The following is a 19198-nucleotide window of genomic DNA, read 5'->3' on the forward strand; positions in this document are numbered from 1 at the left end:
AAAAAAAAATTTAAAGTAAAATAAACATTGTTGATGCTATTTAAAGCAATGTTTCAGAAAATAATTGCAAGAGCTAAAAGACTTTTTACCAAATGCTTGCTGTTGTCCAACTGGGGGAAGGTCAAGTGAACTGTCAGATAGTACGTGCTGGAGGTCAGCCACTGAGCTTGCTGCTCGGAGCCCAGATGATGTCAAAGAGCCAGCTTCATCCCAGTCATCCCGGACATTTATGCCCCCTGGTGGTGGCAGCTCCAGAGAGCGTACCGATGAGCTGTCATCCCGAGGAAAGTTATTTCGGCGCAGTCCTGAAGCTGCCCGTACGGGTGCCGAAGCCACTGATAAACCATCATCAGAGTCGTCTCGTGAGGTTCCAGCGTTTTCTGCAGTCGGCAACTCCAGTGAGTGCACGGACAGACAGTCATCCCGGGAAGTTGAGATGAAGTGAGAGGCCAGAGGTATTACAGGAGGCTTCATCAAAACATCTGCAGGGCCCTGAAATTTATGGACAGGCAAGGTCAATGCATGAAGGTGTCATTGTCATACTTCAGGAAATGCATCAATCAGCCATTCAATGCTGCAGGTTTCATGTCACCCGATAGTTTAACGAATGGATGCAGAGGATTTCCTGCATCTACCTTTCCTTATATTAACTTCCCTCAATGGCATCCAATCATCACTTCTTCCAGTGGAGGCTGGAGTGCCTCAAAAAGCGGCGTCTAAGGCCGAGTTTTGTTGCTCCTATCTAAAACACAAATGACCTTTTAGATTCCATCAAAAACATCATTTTCCTCTTTGCAAGTGATCCCACACTCCACAGTATGCCACAAGATACTCCATCACAAAAACACTTGTCATATTCGATTACAATGAACTCAATCTAAAGACGAAAATACAGCTCATAAATCTTGTTATCCCATGCATTGTTACTCAATATTGTAACATTATTTGCTCTTGGGGGAACAAGACATTGCAAGAGATGTAACAAAAAAAGAATATCTGCAGGTACCTGAGAGTCAATGAGATTGGTCCCAGGTGTCATTTATATGCAAGTGCTTATATGCTTCTTTGTCTTTGTTCGTACGCAGCACAAGGCTGTGGGGTAGCATAATTGGCCGAGGGCTGTGCCACTGATGCAATGCCCTCTGCTGGTTTGGGCAAGAAATTGTAATTTGTTCATGGTGCCAGCGAAAGGTCACCAACTCTTTGCGAAGGACACTGTGGGATATTTAACATCTACCAACGAATGTTGGCAGACGGGACGCCCGTTTAACGTCCATCCGAGAGACGGCGCGCACATTGACGAATCACCCTGCCTGTGAAACACTGGGATGACAGTTTTATAGCTGAGTCTGGAATTGAAACCTGGCTAGATAGCTTAGAGGTGAGTGTGCATACCTCTAGGCCATCCTATAAGCCTGCTTGTAAGCTGATGACTTAAGAGTGAATGCTGAAAAAGTGAAACAGAAGCAAAAGGGATGTATATATGGTGTCCCAAAAAAATATACAACTTTTAAAATGCTTCGTTTGATCCTAAAAAAGCAGTAATTTTGTCACTAATGCTTCATTTCTTGTTGCAGAGACCCTGAAGTTTATTTTGATACCAAGCAAGCACCAGAAAAATGCCAAGACTGACAGTACAACAACGGACGAAAATTGTTGAACTTTGGCACCAGACGAAAAGTGTCATACAGGTGCAACGTCTTTACTCGAGACATTTCGGTATCCACTTGCGCCATGCACCAAACTTTCGGAAAATAAAGTGCACCATCGCAAAGTTTACCAATGTGGGAACCATCTGTGACCTTCACAAGGGTCACAGTGGTCGGAAGAGGACAGGTCGTAGTGAAGAAAATGTGGAAATGGTGAGACAGGCGGTCGTTCAGAGTCCAAAAAAAATCGATTTGACGACTTTCTGCCGAGACAAAAATTCATAAGAGGATCCTTCAGAGGATCCTTCGTCAAGACATTCATGCCTTTCCGTACAAAATTCAAACGGAAACGGTGCTTACTGATCAACAGAAACACAAACGACTAGACTTTGCAAATTGGTTCTCAGGAAAGTTGGAGGAAGATGCAGACCTCCTCAAAAAACTTCACATGACAAAGGAATGCCATGCTCACTTGTCCAGGGAGGTAAACAAGCAAAACTTTCGGTACTGGGGAACTGAAAATCCTGGTAATGCATCAACTGAACTGGTGCCTCGATCTGTTCTCAAAGTCACCATGTGGGAGGCGGTTGGTTGGTATGGGGTAATTGGTCCATACTTCTTTGAAGATGATCAGGGACGCACTTGCACGGTAAACCAGAGGAACTATCACGAAATGATTCAGGAATTCTATCTGCCTGAGCTACGTACTCAGGCCCATAGGAGAAACAACCTGATCCAGATGAGAACCCAGTGGTTCCAGCAGGATGGGGCACCGCCCCGTACAGCCAGGGGAACAAGGCGTTTTCTCAACCAACATTTTGAGGGCCGCTTTATCTCCCTCTACGAAGACGTTGAGTGGCCACCATATTCCCCTGACCTTACTCCTCCAGACTTCTTCTTGTGGGGGTATCTCAAGGACAAGATCTATGGAAACCCTCGGCCTCAGACTCTTGATCAGCTGAAGGAAAACATCCACCGAGAAATCCAGAACATTACTCAGGAAACGTTTCCCAAAGTGATGGAGAACATGACAACGCGTTTGCAGGCAGTGATCGGACAACGTGGAGCCTACGTCGAACATGTGGTGTAAAAGAAAATGACGATTCTATACCAAAATTTAAATTTTGGTGGCAATTTTGACATTGGTGCAATAAACTTCAACCTTTCAGCTTTCTATCCAGCCATATATCTTTTTGAAAAATATATGTTATGACCATCCTCTTTGCAGATGAAAAGTTGTATATTTTTTGGGACACCCTGTATTATACAGATGGTGTCACAAGAGGTTCGGTGGTATCACGAGAAATTTGGAAACAAAAGCTGGGATTTTCAGATGAAATCGAAGTGAAGATCAATCATTTCAAGATACAGAACAAAAATAAATGCTCCCGAGCTCAGAATTATATTTAGAAAAGGTCAAAAGTTTCTGTTGCCTTGGCGATGTGGTGGAGGCATCAGGCGGAGCAGAATTAATTGTTCGATCATGCATAAAGTCAGCATGGAATGAATGGATATACAACTTGGTAGGTGGTATAATGAAGAACAGAAACATTCCATTATCTGTGAAAGTTAAGTTTTTAAGCTTGTATCAGGTATTGATGTATGGAAACGAAACACGGCCAATGCGGATCAAAGATGTAAAAAGAATGGAAAGAACAGACATGAGAATTGAGACTGATATGATGGATGAATAGATCGACTCTGAAAGAAAGGACTGTGAGCTCAGAAATCAGGAAGAAAAGAGCATGAAATCCCCCCTGATGAAGAGAATAAGAAAAAATACGAGTGAAGAAGAACTTTGGAAGAGAAGACTTGATTCGGTATGGTCACGTGTAACAAAGGTCAGAAAATGAAGTTGGAAAGAAAGCTTTTTAAAGTCTGAGGTCGAAGGAAGAAAGCTGAGAAGATGTCTGAAAAAGACATGGATAGAGATCTTTAATAAAGACATGGAATGCTTGGGTTTGTACGAAAATGACGCGATGGATAGATCTGCATGGAGGAATGCCATCATTCGACCAACCTCCTAAAAAAGGGGAAAATGGCCGTAAAACGATTGTGTGCACGTGCGTGTGCATGAACAAGGCAATGTGGGCCACCATGTCAAACACAACTGGCAAATTAAAATTTTCCTATAATATGAGGGTTGTTTGGGAAAAATAAAAATTAAAGTCCCTCCATTGATCAATCAATAAAACAAACCAAAAACTAGAACAGCACTCTTCAACGTCACGATGTCCACCGATATGCCTCTGCACACATCATTACACCATTATACATTCTTGTACCAAGTTTGCTTTAAATCCCTACAGTTGTTTCCAAGTATCACATTTTTACCTGACATGCCCTCTGACCTTTGACCTCTTGACCCCATAATCTGATCCGTTTATCTTTACATCATGATACATACTTGTACCAAGTTTGATTCGGATCCCTTGAGTCGTTCAACTACATCATATGAAAAAGTATCGTACTACCGACTATGCGATTTTGACAATATTGTGGGATTATCAATAAAGATTTTGAAATTACATCATGCCGCTAGCTATTTAATTTATGATTAGTATCCACATAAGCTACGAAAATGTCTGAAATTCAAAATTGGATGAAGAAGGGCACCAGACAAAGCCAAATGCATGGGAGATGTCCAGTGAGATATTGCTGACCTCTTGTTAAAGATCAAGGGCATCCATCTACTTACTGCTCACATGCAAGCAGCAGCGTGTATAAGGTGCAATGACCCGGACAGAAGCCAAAGTCTTAAGGTCTGCTGCAATTACATTCCATTACGTCGCTTACGATGGCGAGTATGCCGACTGGTGTATCGTTAAAAGGGCCATTTTAGCATCATTCTTATAAAATTGGGGAAACATTGGTGATTTTCCACGAGGCAGGAAAGTGGCCCTTGGAAAAAGGCCTTGAAAAGAGAAGTAGTAGTCGACAAAAGAGATGAACAGTTTGAGCATTAGTGCACCAATTCTGTCAGCACCAGTAGCGACAAAGGAACTGAGACGAGCTCGGAATTTCTCCACCGTGGCAGGAGGGATGTTCACGTGCTGGTGCTTGTTTTCAATAAGTATGTGTGGAATGGGCACAGAAGAGAGGGGTGAAGGACCTTGGGCTTTTACGTAGAAACAGAGATAAAGCAGTTCGCATTGCCTTTGAATGAGCATTGTCTATCAAGAGCAAAGGTAGTGGGGTAGGGGGGAAGGGGTGGGTGAGGAGGATGCGTAGTAAAATGAAGGGAGTAGTGGAGTTGGTGGCCCAGGCAACAGGAGTGCAGACATGGGTGGTTGCGGTGGTAGGGCTGGGTTGGTTGGAGGTGTGGGAGGAGAGAACAGAGGAGACAGGCAGGAATGGGTTGGCTGTTGAGATTCATTGATTTAGTGTGCAGAAAGTGGAAGCTTCGGTTAGTATAATCTGTTGAGGGCACGACTGTGTCGGTGATGCAGTGCCCCTTGTAGGTTAGAGCATGAATTTGGAATTTGGCCAGGGTGCTGGTGATAGCTCGCCTATAGACAGAGAGCTGATGAGTAGCGAGTATGGTTGGATGTTGGAAAGGATATATTTATAAAGAAAGCCATTACCTTTTGCAGCCTCAATCAATTATTGTCATATAGAACTTCTATTTCTAATTATTCTTCCTCTTCTGTACGCAGCACAAGCCTGCAGGGTAGCATCATTGGCTGAAGACCGGCTGTGCCGCTGATGCAGTGCCCTCTGTAGGTTAGAGCAGAAATTTCGAATTTGTTCAGGGTGCTGGCGATGGTTTGCCTACACTTTGCGAAGGACACCACGGGATCTTTAACGTCCAACTAATGCGGCATATGGGATGCACAGTTTAACGTCTCGAGGGATGGCACACACGATGATGAATCATTCTCCCTGCAAAACACCAGGATGACAGTTTATAGCAGGGTCGAGATCCAAACTCAGGTGAGACGGCTTTAAGGTGGGCGCGTGTACCTCTCGGCTATTGTACCAGCCTTGGCGTTGAGAGACGACAATGAATGAGTGCGTCTGCATTTGAAAAAAACTTTCCATGTCATGATACCGAAATTGATAATGCGGCCACACACATCACTATTGGGGTGAAAAGCAGTGTTGCCAAGGGCTTTTTGGTTCACGAGTCAGGAAGTGGCCACTATATTCGTTATGGGTGTCTGTCTGTCTGTCTGTCTGTCTGTCTGTCCCGAGCAAAGCTCCGTGGGTTTTGATCCGATCCTGATAAAATTTGGGTGGGAGGTTTATATCATGATCTAGTGTGTTTTCCTGAGAATGGGAATGCTGCACCCATTATGGGTGGAGCCACACCCAAAAAACGTGTTTTTAGGGGGTAGTTGGTTTCAAGTTACATCTTCTCCGAGGGGGTTTGTCGAATCTGGCAGAGGTTTCGGTATTTGGTTAGCCCAATGGCACCCGCATAGCCCCACGGAGCTCGATTTTTCATTTTCGTCCCAAGGTCAAGGTCACAAGGTCACGAACTTAGAAAATTGCGAATTTTGACATAAAAATCATACGACCGCCCAAACTTTGAGAGCTAGGATGACAATATTTTATGCATAATCTTGAGGTCATTCAGCACCTAAAGTCTTGAAACCATTTTGCTCTATCTCGAACACCTTGCCTGTGGCGCCCCCTTCATGTTTGTTTTTACGCTGATTTCATCAAAGTATGGATAATCTGAGGAGTGCGAAATGCCATATAGCCGATATGACATATATTGTTCCTAGAATGTTCCAGAGGAAGTTTTGCACCAAAGGTCATAATCCTTGACCTTTGACCTTTAAAGTTTACAAAGGTCAAATTTTCAAAGTTGTGGGAATCAAACTGGGTTTTCGAGCTTCTTCGACGAACTAACTCCATTAAGCTATAGCACGTATCCTGTTTCCTTATTTTAATGTCCACAACATTGTTTTGTGACCTTTAAAGGTTATGCAAAGGTCAAATTTTGAAAGTTGTTGAACGAAACCAGGTTTTCAACATTTTGCAGCTAATCACCTGTCACTCGTACCACATCATGTTGATCATTTTTATAACTTGGTCAAAAATTATCACATTGTCTCATCCTTGACTTCTGAAACAATCTACATCGTCAAATACCGCTCGTGAACCATCGCAGTTTCCAGACATGTACGAAAGCCACGGTGTACCTGTGTGGTCCATCAATTTGAAGGGACCCTTTTACTACCCAGGAAGGGAGAAAAAGGAAACAGAAGCAAGAATGGTGGGGATGGGAGGGAGGAGTTGGGAGGAGACAAATAAACAGCAGAGGGATTCACCAGAGCTCATGCGAAGAGACAGCACAAACACAGTCACATTCGTGAGAGAATGAATGAGGAGCAATTGTGAGACAAAAGTAATGAAAATATGAGTTTTTGTTTAACGAGCACAGAGTTTAATAGGATGAGGAAGGTGATCGAAATGGGAAGATAGGCTGGGGAGACGGAGTGATTCAGGAAGATGGCAAGAGGAGACTATTATGCACTGAAATTTGTTTTTTTAAATCGCTTTATTTGAAAGGGGTAAAAGAAAAAATTTAAAGGAAAGTCAGCGGAAAGATAAAAGGTGTTTTGATGTTTACAATGAGCAATGTAATGGAATGTTTAAATGAACAATATTGGGGTGCAGGAGAAGACTGGAGCACAAAGAAGGAGATGGAAGAACAAAACAAAATGAGAGAGTTCATAGACTGCTAAACTCAGAGGCAAAGAGCCAGAGCCAAAATTTCGGATAAACTACAGGTTCATTTTCCGATTCGTGTTTAAAATATAACATTCAATTGAAAATCAACTTCTTCCTTGATCATTAACTGAGGTTTGTAGACAGACCGACATGAATCAATTGCTTAACCTCGCTTTTCGCTTCGCATGCGGGTGGGGAACAATGGAGAAACGAATCGAGCCCTAAGAGTGGCAGCATCATTAGAAACATGAACCACAAACATAAACAGGGATACAAAGACATACATAGAGCAGTTCTGTTCTGTTCTTGCGTATGACAGCTTGGCTGCCGGGTAGCTATCATTTCTTGGAAGCACGGCTGTACCACTGACGCTGTGATCCTCTACCAGTACACTGGTACTCATTTTGCTGACCCCACCTGGTGTTGAATCAGCAGCCAACGAAGCTCAAACTCAGGACCTTAAGATCCTAAGTCAGCCACCAGAACCACTAAGCCAATACCAGGCCAATCGAGCAGATAACTCTCAGGGGACAGTTGAAGACAGTAACGCTGAAGAATTGTGAAGAAAAAACAAACAAACGGTTAAAGAGGACAGGCACTCAATAACGTGAACAATAAAACTCAGTTTTGCAGGAGTGAAGCGGGTCCACATCCGAAGGCCGTTCACCGGAAATTGAACCAAATACAGTACCACTAAATGACTCACAAAGGACGTGCACTGACTGGTTGGACCATTGCAAAAAGTTATTAAGCTAAGAACCATAGGAGGAAGATAAATTATTTTGAGGACTTTATCCGATTGCTACCCCCTCCCCTCCCTTTCTGCCCTTAATATTAAATACAAAACAAAGATTGATGAAAGGAGTGTACCGTATTGTATAACAATAAAGTATGAATGAAGTGTGTACATCTACGTTTCTGTTCCCAAATCACGGTTGTGGGGCCGTTTTAATGTATGAACTGTTTTTAATGTTTAAATTGAACAAATTATTCTCAGGCATAAATAAATAAATACACTCTCCCACTTGCGTGAGATGGTTTATTACCTGGGCTTTCGATAATTCGGATTACTCCGAAATAGATAGATGCACATCTTTCCAAATAATGAAGAACCCAAAAGCATGACCAATTATTTGAATCTCCATGTTCAACGCACGTTCGTCTTAGGCTTACAGGTATGAACCCGAAGCTGGGGCCAACAGGCGTGAACCTCAGGAGTAACGCAAGTTGCCGAGGACTCGCAAAGGTGAATCGGCCGGGTGCATGACCAACCATGACGTCTTTATCAATACAAAGAACGTCAATGCAGGAGGAGGCCATTTGGCTCATCAAGTCTGAGCAATCATGCCAACATCTTCACGCTCCCGCATTTCCACAAATTCCAAACACCTCTCCAACTCAATTATAAAACGTTCCAATGTCTTTGTCACTACCCTTACTGGGAGACCATTCTATGTATTCACTATTCTCTGAGCGAAAGACACCTGCCTCACGACCGTCATAAATCTCCTCTTCTTTACCCTGAAAAGGTGGCTCCTGCTCCTATCGCCGTTCAGTCGATTAATTACTTACTTATCCTCATCGTGTCTTTCAACACATAATGGCTTCAATAGCAAGACAAAACAAATAAATAAATCCGAGATCAATTTTGATAAATTAAAAATATTTAACACATATGCACACAAGGGTGAGGTGGTGCCTACATGTTGAGGAGACCATATGCAGTGTCATCCAAGATGTTGCAGAAGTGTTGTCGGCGTTATTGATGAGCATTCACATTCAGCGAGAAAGTTATCTGTGATTCAAATCCTCATTTGCTTATGAAACAAGAAAATCCAGCAATATTTGTTAAATTCCAGTTATGTAAAAAGAAAGAATCACAAACAGATGAATCTTTCAGGTGCTTGCAAAATTCCAAAAAAGCAAAAAAAAGCAAAAATATTTGCTCGAACTAAAAACGAGGTTAACCCGACCGAAATGACTCGGCATTGCTTTCTGAAACCAAAATCACCTGTAAATCTGGAAAAGTGACGTCGTTCTCTTCCTTGTAAAATATATGTCGTGACTTTGATGCATGGTCCACCGGTGCCTGCGGCTTCAGTCCAGCATGACCTTCTGGGATGAGAAGCAAACGAACGATTAGGAACGTGACATTTCTACAATCAAAAACCATTATTGAAAGCAATGGGAACGTTGCACAAAAAAATAAGAGAAATTGGTGAACAGCTGTTGTTCTGCAGCTAATGTCATTATTCAACACTTTCATATTTTCTTGGAGCAATAACCTTCAGAAAATGATGATGATGATAAAAGCTCTCAAGTATGGGGGAATGGGGGGAAACAAATGTCTAATAAACCAAATTGCAAAGTTTTCTAAAAAATAAATGTAGATTTGACTTCTCTCCCCCTTTGCCTTTTAGTGTAGTCGATAGTAGAAAAATCGTGCAAATTATGATACAAGCATCAAATTTGGCATTTCTGTTCTGCAGGGCTTTCTGATCAAATCTGCCCGATTGGCCATTTGAAAATCCAAATTTTGAAAAAAAAAAATAATAATAATGTGAAGTCACAGCTAGCTGAAATTCGTGAAGCGCAAGTGAACATCCCAGACAGAAAACCAAGGGTAGATGCAGTCATCATTGATGGCTTAGCACTTATCAATGCCCTACCTCCACGCACTTCAAAGATATTTGATGACTATGCTAAAGAAGACATCATCCCAAAGGTGGAATCTTATGGTGCCAGGTACGAGACGGTGGACGTAGTGTTTGATGTGGACAAGAAGTCAAGTCTGAAGTCCGAGGCAAGGTCGAAAAGGGGGCAAGGAATCAGAAGAAGTGACAGGAACCAGTCAGACCCCAAGTAACTGGAGAAGCTTTCTTCGAGATGACAGCAACAAGACCGAGCTGTTTCACTTCCTTCTGGAAAAGATGTGTGAAGCACAGACGACAAGCACAGTCATTGTCACAAAAGGAGAAGATGCCATTAGCAATACAAGGAAGTCACTGGATGCCGTGTCTCCATGTTGTCATGAAGAAGCTGACACTCGAATATTTGTCCACGCCAGGGATGTAACGACGGATGGTAGCAAGTCCATTATCATTTAGGCTAATGACATGGACGTACTAGTCATAGCAATATCTGTACTGCCATCCTTACAGGAACTAGGTCTTGAGAACATGTGGATTGCCTTTGGCCAAGGAGCCAAGGCACGATGGATTCCAGTCCATGAGGTAGTTTCTACAATAGGCCCTGAGAAAGCTTGAGGGATCCCATACTTCCATGCGTTCACTGGATGTGACGTCGTGTCTGCCTTACGCGGTAAAGGGAAGAAAACTGCATGGCAGACTTGGAACGTCTTTGATGATGTTTCTGAAACACTCACCAATCTCAGCCAGCATCCAACATTGATTCGTTATCTTGACTTTTTTAAAGTTTTTTTTTTTTTTTCAAATTTTTCAAAATTTGGATTTTCAAATGGCCAATCGGGCAGATTTGATTAGAATCCCCTGAAGAACAAATGTGCCAAATTTGATGCTTGTATCATCATTTGCACGATTCCTCTCAAAAATTGCTGTTATCTGCCCCACTATTTCAAAAGTTAGCCTATATTTAAGAATGTACAAACAATATGTTTCAGAGACATCCAGAAGGTTTTAGGGTAACATTTCCAATTTCCATCATAAACTACAAGTGTGTGTGTGTGTGTGTGTGTGTGTGTGTGTGTGTGTGTGTGTGTGTGTGTGTGTGTGTGTGTGTGTGTGCGTGTGTGCGTGTGTGCGTGTGTGTCTATGCACTCGAAACCGCTGGAAGGAAGGAGTTGAAAACTGATGCTTGCACTTGAGGTGTGCACAGGAAGGTTATACGGAGTTCAAAATAATAATAATAAATAAAAAACAACAATCCATAATCCTGGGGTTCAGGGTGGGGGGAAGACTCCCAATTCTCTGTGTGTAAATATGTATGGCATGGTGCCACTTCCTCAGGCACAGGCACGATCAAGGGGCTGGCATAGGCCTCATTGTGAATGCGCAGGTAGTGGATAAAAAAATGGAAACACCAATGTAAAGTCCCTTGATATGGCGTTTGGCTTCCATGTGTGGTCAACATGGCCTGTATGCGCTGTGGAATAGAGTCCATCAGTGTCTGGAATTCCACAGGAGTGATGCAGCACCATTCTTCCACGAGAAATCGATCAACTAACACCTGTTTGGAGTTGGAAAACGCTGTCTCAGGCGTCATTCCAAAATATCCCAAAAAACGCTAGATTGGGTTCAGATCGGGTGACTGAGAAAGCCATGACATACGGATAACATCAGTGTCATGTTCATCAAACCTGCAACGTGAAAATCAAACCTGAAATGCTGCACCATGGGATGAAGATCACCCAGTACCATAAAAGTAGCGATTGGCATTGACCTTGCCTTCTAAAGGAATGACTGCACCCAAACCATGCCAAGAAAATGCACCCCACATTAAAGAACCACCTTAACCCTTCACTGTTGGAACCAAATACTCAGGGTTGTTTTTTTAGGTTGGTGCCACATGTGCACTCATCTGTTTGTCAAGAAGATGGCGAAGGATGATTCATCTGAACATATCACATTTCTCCACGACTCGGTAGTCCATTGTCTGTGCTCTTTGCACCACTGGACTCACAAAAACATGCATTGCCAGGTGTGATGAGAGGTTTGTGCAATGAAACCCAACTATGGTATCCGCTCTGTGGAGTTCTCAGCAGACTGTTTTTAGCAGCGTCTCGCGTAGCGAACGCTGCTCATAGAGAGCTCGGCGTTGTTGTTGTTGTTGTTGTTGTTGTTGTTCTTCTTCTTGTGAAGGCAAAAGCTTAACCTCTAGGACTCGGCTCTTGTATATACAAGATCCGGATATCCTTAAATACTAAGCACATGTACACATCCTCGCATTGACGGTGCCTTTTGAAAGCGGCTATCATGAACTTTTAAATATATTCGGACATTTGCTTTAAAGTTTCGAAAAGTTCACGTTACTATTTAAAGATTATTCCATTTATCGTATTGTAATTTCGTAAATAAACTATTTATTTCGTAAATACGTAAATACATTATGACGGGTCTCGCTATTGGCTTAATCAAGGCACGTGACGAAATATCGGAAGTTGTTGTTTTTTTGTTTTTTTTAGTCGACAAAACCTTTAGGACGCTGCTCTTGGACACATTTGTCCTTGGTGATGAAACTGGCTGCTCGCGCCCCAGATTGAGATTTAGTCACGTGATCTGCAGTTGCTCACCTGCTTTGCCTTTCACTTCAAATTATTGCATGGATATCATGATCCCAGAGTATGCGCTTCCACCCACTATTGCCCTTTGCTGATGATGTCTTTCCCTCAAAGTTCCATGTTGACCTCACCTTAGACACTGTTGCTTGTGAAACATCAGCAAGTTGAGTTGAGCTGTCTGTCACTGAAGCTCTTGCCAAACATGCCTCAACAATCACCCCTCTTTCAAAGTCACTGAGGTCTCCTCTTGCAGGCAGGCAAGCAAGCCATAATTATAGGCAACCAAGCCTGTGCAGCATTTTTATACAAACTCCAAAGCATGCTGGGATGCGATTTGCTTAATTAACACACGGGCCACACCTTTGTGGAAGTCATTGCTTTTAATATACTTTGTGTCCCTCATTTACCCAGGTGTTTCCATTTTTTTGTCCACTACCTGTACATATCATTGTGGGAGGGATGCTTTTGTATTTTCATATTCTTTCAATTGTAGGATTTTCATGCCTCTGCTGATAAAGTCGCCGGAGGCGTTATGTTTTTGGGTTGTCCATCCTTCCGTCCGTCCGTCTGTGGATGATGTGTTTTAGTCACCGCGATAACTTAAGAACGGCTGAAGGGATCCAAGTCAAACTTGGTACAAGTATGTACCTGTATCATGATGCAAAGATGAACTCATTCGATTATGGGAGCAAGAGGTCAGAGGTCAGAGGTCCCATAAGGTAAATTTTTTGTTACCGCGCTAACATTTGAAGCAGTGATGGTATTTTGACCAAACTTGGTATAAGTATATATTATGATGTTAAGATGACATTTTTAGATTTTGGCATCAAGAGGTCAAAGGTCAGAGGTCATGTCAGTTAAAATACGAAACTTGAGAACAGCTGAAGGGATTTAAATCAAACTTGGTTCAAGTATGTATAATTATGTAATCATGTGGGCGGAGGCATATCAGTCGATGTCGCGATGTGGAAGAGTGCCGTTCTCGTTAACTTATGTTTTAACTAGAGGGGGAGCACTCGGTAGAGTGCAAAACCTCCGCCGCCAATACTGCTCGGTCACTCAAGTGAACCTGATATCCTATTCATTCAATTTGATGTCAACAGTGCTCACAGAGTTATAGTTTGCAACTTTCCCTTTTACTTTTAACTTTTACATCCTTAATTCATTCGTCATAACTAGATTCCTTGAGACAGAAATTGATTTTACGTGGGTATATCCACCTGAAGTTCCAAAATCGGCCGCAATTATAATTTTGGCATGTTTTTTTTTTTGTTGGAAATCACTTATAACATGTAGAAATGAAAAAAAAAAATTGAAATTTTGTTGAAAAAAAAAAGTTGAAAATTTTTTTTTCTCTAACAATTTTTTTTTGGGGAGGGGGGGGGGGTTGGAAATCACTTAAAACATGTAGAAATGCAAAAAAAATTCAAATATTTTTTCAAATTGGCCGCCATAGCGGCCATATTGGATTTTGGACCAAGTCCAAAATCTAATGGCATGATCCTTGGACCAGACCTCACCCCCCACTAAGTTTCGTCGAAATCCGTCGAGTTTTTCCGTAATACTGTTCACAAACAAACAAACAAACAAACAAACAGAAAGGGGTGAAAACGGTAACCTCCATCCATCTTCGATGGCGGAGGTTAATAATCGCCAAGATCTGCATTAATAAATGTTGTAAAATACAAATGAAATGTACATTGCTGAAATACAAAACTATTGTTCATGCAGTTTTGACTCCTGTATATTCCATTGTCACTTTTTCCACAGACATTTAATCTCATTTGCAACTAGAATGGCATTCACGAGAGCACATACCTCCACCGGGCTGAACAGTTTATGTTTTGTATCCCACTGATAGGCTGGATCTGCATTCAGACCTGAATCAAAATGTAATTGGCTTGTTCTTTACACCTAACCAACTCACCCACCAAGTTTTGTCATAATCCGTCCACAACTTTTTTAATATCGTGCTACATATCGTTTTTGGCCCCATCATTCCACGGTGAAGAAACACTTAAGAAAAACAAAAAACTCGAGTATCTGGATCCAGATCTTCACCAAAATCGATTCCATTCGCCCTTGTCACACAACCAACCTGTCTACTAAGTTTTGTCCGAATCTGTCCATAACGTTTCGAGATATCCTGCTCACAGACAGACAGACAGGGGTGAAAACATAAAGTCCGTAGACTTTCGGTGATGGAGGCAATTAAATCAAACCAACCTTGGCCAATTGATCTCCCAACAGATGACTGTTCATCTACTGGATCAAAACTTGTGAAGGCGGCAAAGACGGAGAAATCTGCAAAATTACTTGACTTTGCGGAAGGAGCAATCTGTTCATGTGTCAAAGATATGTTTGAGTCTTGTGATATGGTTGACGAGACGTGTGATCGAGAGCCGGTTATCTTCTCCATGACGGTATTCCAATTTGCGAGACCCCTCTCTCCGTCTTGCCGAGTCCCTGGTAAATAATTTTCTCCAACAACATAAGCAGCTGTGGATGATGCACCAGCATTGGAATCACCCAAAACAGAGGCCATCACCAGATGGTCATCCACATCTCCCACATCCTTAACACCTTCCAACTCTTCACCTGTAGACATGAGATACAAGACAAAGAAAACAAAAAGTTACAACACTTTGCCAACAACATCAATCAAAAGAAAACAACTTGGAAATCAATGACTCGTGCAAGATGTTCCCTTGCCAAGAGAACATTCCCAACAGTTTTCCAATAATATAAGATTTGCAAAAGCCTGGCTACGATGAGAATAAAATAACAGCTCAATATGGAAACGGCACAGGACTGTGCTTGGTACATTTTCGTTTAACACAGATGGGCTAAAACTAAATTATGCATCTTCAAAATGCTTTTTGTGCGAGTTACACCGACGAAACCGCTTTTCCACGCCAAAAAAATAGCAACAACGGCAGCACCACACAGGCAACAAAGCCAAACGGCAGCATGAAATAAGAAATAAAAAAAAAACGGTTTGTTGAACTCTGGCACAAGAGAACAAATTGCATCGACATCGAGACAAGAAACTTGCAATAAAACCTCAAGTAAAGAAACAACAACAAAAGTAATGGCGTTGGAACACCATTCTCAAAACACTCGTCCTTCGACCAAACCTTAAATTACATGTTCACCAATGACTGCTGATAAAGTTCTCAAACAAAAATCGGAAGTAGAACGGCTTCAGCAGAACTGAAAAATTACACAAAGCAAATCGTTTGTTTTTTTCTGAATAACATATTTCAAAAGGTGCACATCCTTGAGGTTTTACTGCTATGTGCAAATCCCAACAAACTCCCAAGGTAGGAGTCAGGAGGGAAAGAGCAGAGCAATCAATGGGAAGGTTGGAAGATATTTAAAAAAAAAAAAAACAACCAAATAACATGAACAAAGAAAACTAGTGGATAATGAATGTGTGGAATAAGTAAAGAGAGATCACGACGGGACAGAGCGCAGGCAGTAGGCTGACAAACGTGCAAGCTGTACCAACCTTTGGTTCGGCCTGCATTTTGGCCATGTTTACATTTGAGATCATGTACAGAAATACAAACAGTCAGTTAAATATTTTTTGCAAGCAAAACACTCAATCGCTAAAGCAACTTTAACGTTCCAGACGTTCAAACAAAGGTAGGAACAATCGGTAAACTTAGAAAAAAAAAAAAGTTATGAAAAACAAACTCATTCATTCAGTACCATTTCAATGTCAAGATGTGCAGACAGCAAGATAAACGGGAATTTATTATCGTTGTACTTCAACAGCATCCGAAAAAGATTCACATGATATTCGCGGTGCAAGAAGAGAGGAGGATTCACAAGTCACTTTGAAGAGGGAAGTAAGTGGAGGACCGGTTTTCAAGGTGAGCCTATATCAGCAGCTACAGTGCATTCGAAATGAACAAAAACAGCAAAGGAAGATTATATAATATTTCACGGTGACAAGAGAATCGGAAAAGGGTCACATGCTAAAACAAAGACATGATGTACAAAACGCAAGTTGAGTTCCAGTGCGGTGGATGAGAATAACCATTCCGTCACGACGGTTTCAGTTCATATCAAACAGCAATCGGACATTCCATTGTGAGTGCGCAAGTTGTGAATTCTTTCACCACAAAGGGAACTTGATATTTGTACCGTGAAGCGGGAATACTCGATATTCGTGAAAAAGACTCCAAAATTCAAGTTTAACACTCTTGATGTATTTTTTACTTGTATTTGTTTCAAGACAAATTCATTAAGCACTTCAAGGGAAAATATGCTCAATGTAGGCCTTGCATTGTGCGATTGTTTAGATGGCATAAACCAAGGAAACTGTAGACACATCTATCTGCCATTCAACTTTCTAACTGATAGACAATAACAAGAACAACAAAAAAAAAATCGGCTTATTCATAGCAGGATACAAGACCTGTGATGCAAGCAACCGTCTTGAACCAAATGCATTAAAAGATGGGAATAAAAGATGAAACAATGCAAAATAAATAAATAAAAATAATATGCAGATGTCACCAATACACACTTGTGCCAGTTGCGGAGTTTTGTCCGTCTAGGGTCCGAAGAACGCTGTATTTGTCTTCGGGGTCTGAAAAACAAATTACCGAAACGTCAAAACATTTCTTCCCAAATAATTCTCTTAAAAATACTGAAACAAATGGAACCAACTGGAAATAATCTCCTCCGCCACCTAAGGTGGACAGAGGTTATGTCCCCCACCCCCTCTCCCCCATCTGTGTGTTTGCCTGTTTGTTTGTCGGTGAGCACGCTATTTGAAAAAAAAGTAGACAGTAGATCACTTTATCAACTGCAACATCACCAATTTGAATAAGCCCGAGGAAATATTTCTTTTTAATTTCGTAGCAACTGCTGCTTCTCTTCCCCAGCAAATGACAATTAATTCCAGTGTCCAAAAGCTTATGCTACTTCACTGTGCAACTAATGGGCTATTCTAATTAGCACTTCCAATAACTATTTTTGCTTAGATTGTGGGAGTTTAACCAGGGTGTTATTGGAAGAAAACATGTTTGCTGGAGTTACTGGGGAGAGTCAGAGGGCTAAAATAACAGAGGGAGCTCGACTGCATGAGAGGAGGGAACCGACAGAGGCCACCAAGCTGTCCACAATGTGAAAGCACACAGGCCCTTGTGCATCCGCCTCATTGTAGGAGATCCCAGTAATGCTGAGAGCTTTAGTATCCACAAATTCCAGGAGATAAAGATGTGATACTGGGTAAACAGCCCAAATGGAGAGAGGAATACTTCATTGAGTTGCAGACAAAGGCTTGTTGGATGTGAGTAGGAGTTCTCGTTTGTTTGTTTTTTTCAACGAAAGACTTGGAGCAACGTGGGATGCCTTTGGTCTTGCTGGCTTCAGAGTCCAGCTTTGTGATGTGGTCAGCCCAGGAGAGGTGAAGGCCGTTAGTGAGGCCTAGAAGTTCATGACGTCTGAATCACTTCAGTGGCTGACCAGAGAAATAGGGTGGATTCGTTTGACGATATTTTCGGAGTGACAAGACTCGAGTACCATATATTTTCTTTCATTTGGAGACGTGTTCCATTTGTTAAATCAGCATCGAATCAAATGCAGATCCACTACGAGTGGGGCAGCTGTAGTTTACCTGTTACGAGGATGGGGTACTGTGCGATGTTATGTGCAGTTATCTGCAAAAAAGGAAGAGAGGGTTTTCAGATCATCGGAGAGGTCGTTTACGTAGAAAAGGAACACAAATGGGTCCAATAAACTACCACGGGGAACTCCACTGAGAGTGGAAAAGAGAGAGTTTCATTAATAGCAACAGAATGACTGCACGAGTGTAAAGTCAGAAAGCCAGGTATGAAGGAGGTGCTGTCTGCAGGTAGAGAGATGGCCAATTTAGCCGAACAGCAGACTGTATTGATTGTCAGAGATATATCCAAGGCGATTGTCTTTCCATCTCGTCTGAGAAGGCCACCAACCATTGCTGAGAGAGGAACAGCAACATGTCCAGAGTAGAGTGATCGGGCCGGAATCAAAACTGATGGAGATCAGGTTGTTTGAAAAGAAGACAGACAACGCCTGCAGTTTAGTCTCCAATCGTGCGTTACAAATGCGTACGTCTTTCCAGGACAAGGTGGTTTCTCACCACATTCATGACCATTTCTGCTTTTGCAGGGCATAGTTCATCTTGGATTGGTTTATTTTTTTTCACATGAAGGAGCTTGTACATAAATCACAGCAGGATATTAGGGGACAGTGTATTTTACAAGGATTGCGAAGACACGAGTCGACAATCGGCGAATAAACCCGAGTTCCCTGCATTCTGAGCCAGGACGTTTGCATTTGGACATTTCAAATCAAAAATGTTGACAATCGACATCGCACATCGTTCACCCCAGATTACGACCTCAAAATGGCTTCGGCGATTGCAACCCCCTTGTATTTCTGTATTTGGGGCATTCCATGTCAAGTGTACACACCCTCCCGACACTAACACCTCATTTTCTCCCCATATGTTGGTCATTTATTCACTTGGGTGAAAAAACTCAAAATACCAACTTTTAGACCTTTGGGCCCATCGGGGCCCATTTTAGGGGCCCCCCAAATTTGGGTGCCACTG

The 19198-nt window shown here is 42.1% G+C and overlaps 1 protein-coding gene across 8 annotated transcripts in view; it reads right to left on the minus strand.

Moving 5' to 3' along the window:
- The window catches only part of SYNRG (synergin gamma), a 141255-nt gene that overhangs the window by 31194 nt on the left and 90863 nt on the right, over positions 1-19198 (minus strand). For 6 of the 8 annotated variants that reach the window (XM_085859366.1, XM_085859363.1, XM_085859362.1 and 3 more), the window contains 4 exons: positions 17126-17188; positions 14815-15186; positions 9343-9446; positions 90-492 (listed from right to left, as the gene is read on the minus strand). In XM_085859366.1, the coding sequence (XP_085715492.1) occupies positions 90-492; positions 9343-9446; positions 14815-15186; positions 17126-17188 (942 nt within the window). The remainder of the gene's footprint in view (positions 1-89; positions 493-9342; positions 9447-14814; positions 15187-17125; positions 17189-19198) is intronic. The other 2 variants (XM_085859361.1, XM_085859367.1) reach the window with 2 other exon arrangements.

The sequence above is a fragment of the Eptatretus burgeri genome, chromosome 16, assembly GCF_056783735.1.
Source record: "Eptatretus burgeri isolate ZD-2024b chromosome 16, Ebu_testis_v1, whole genome shotgun sequence".
In the NCBI taxonomy this organism is placed as follows: domain Eukaryota; kingdom Metazoa; phylum Chordata; class Myxini; order Myxiniformes; family Myxinidae; genus Eptatretus; species Eptatretus burgeri.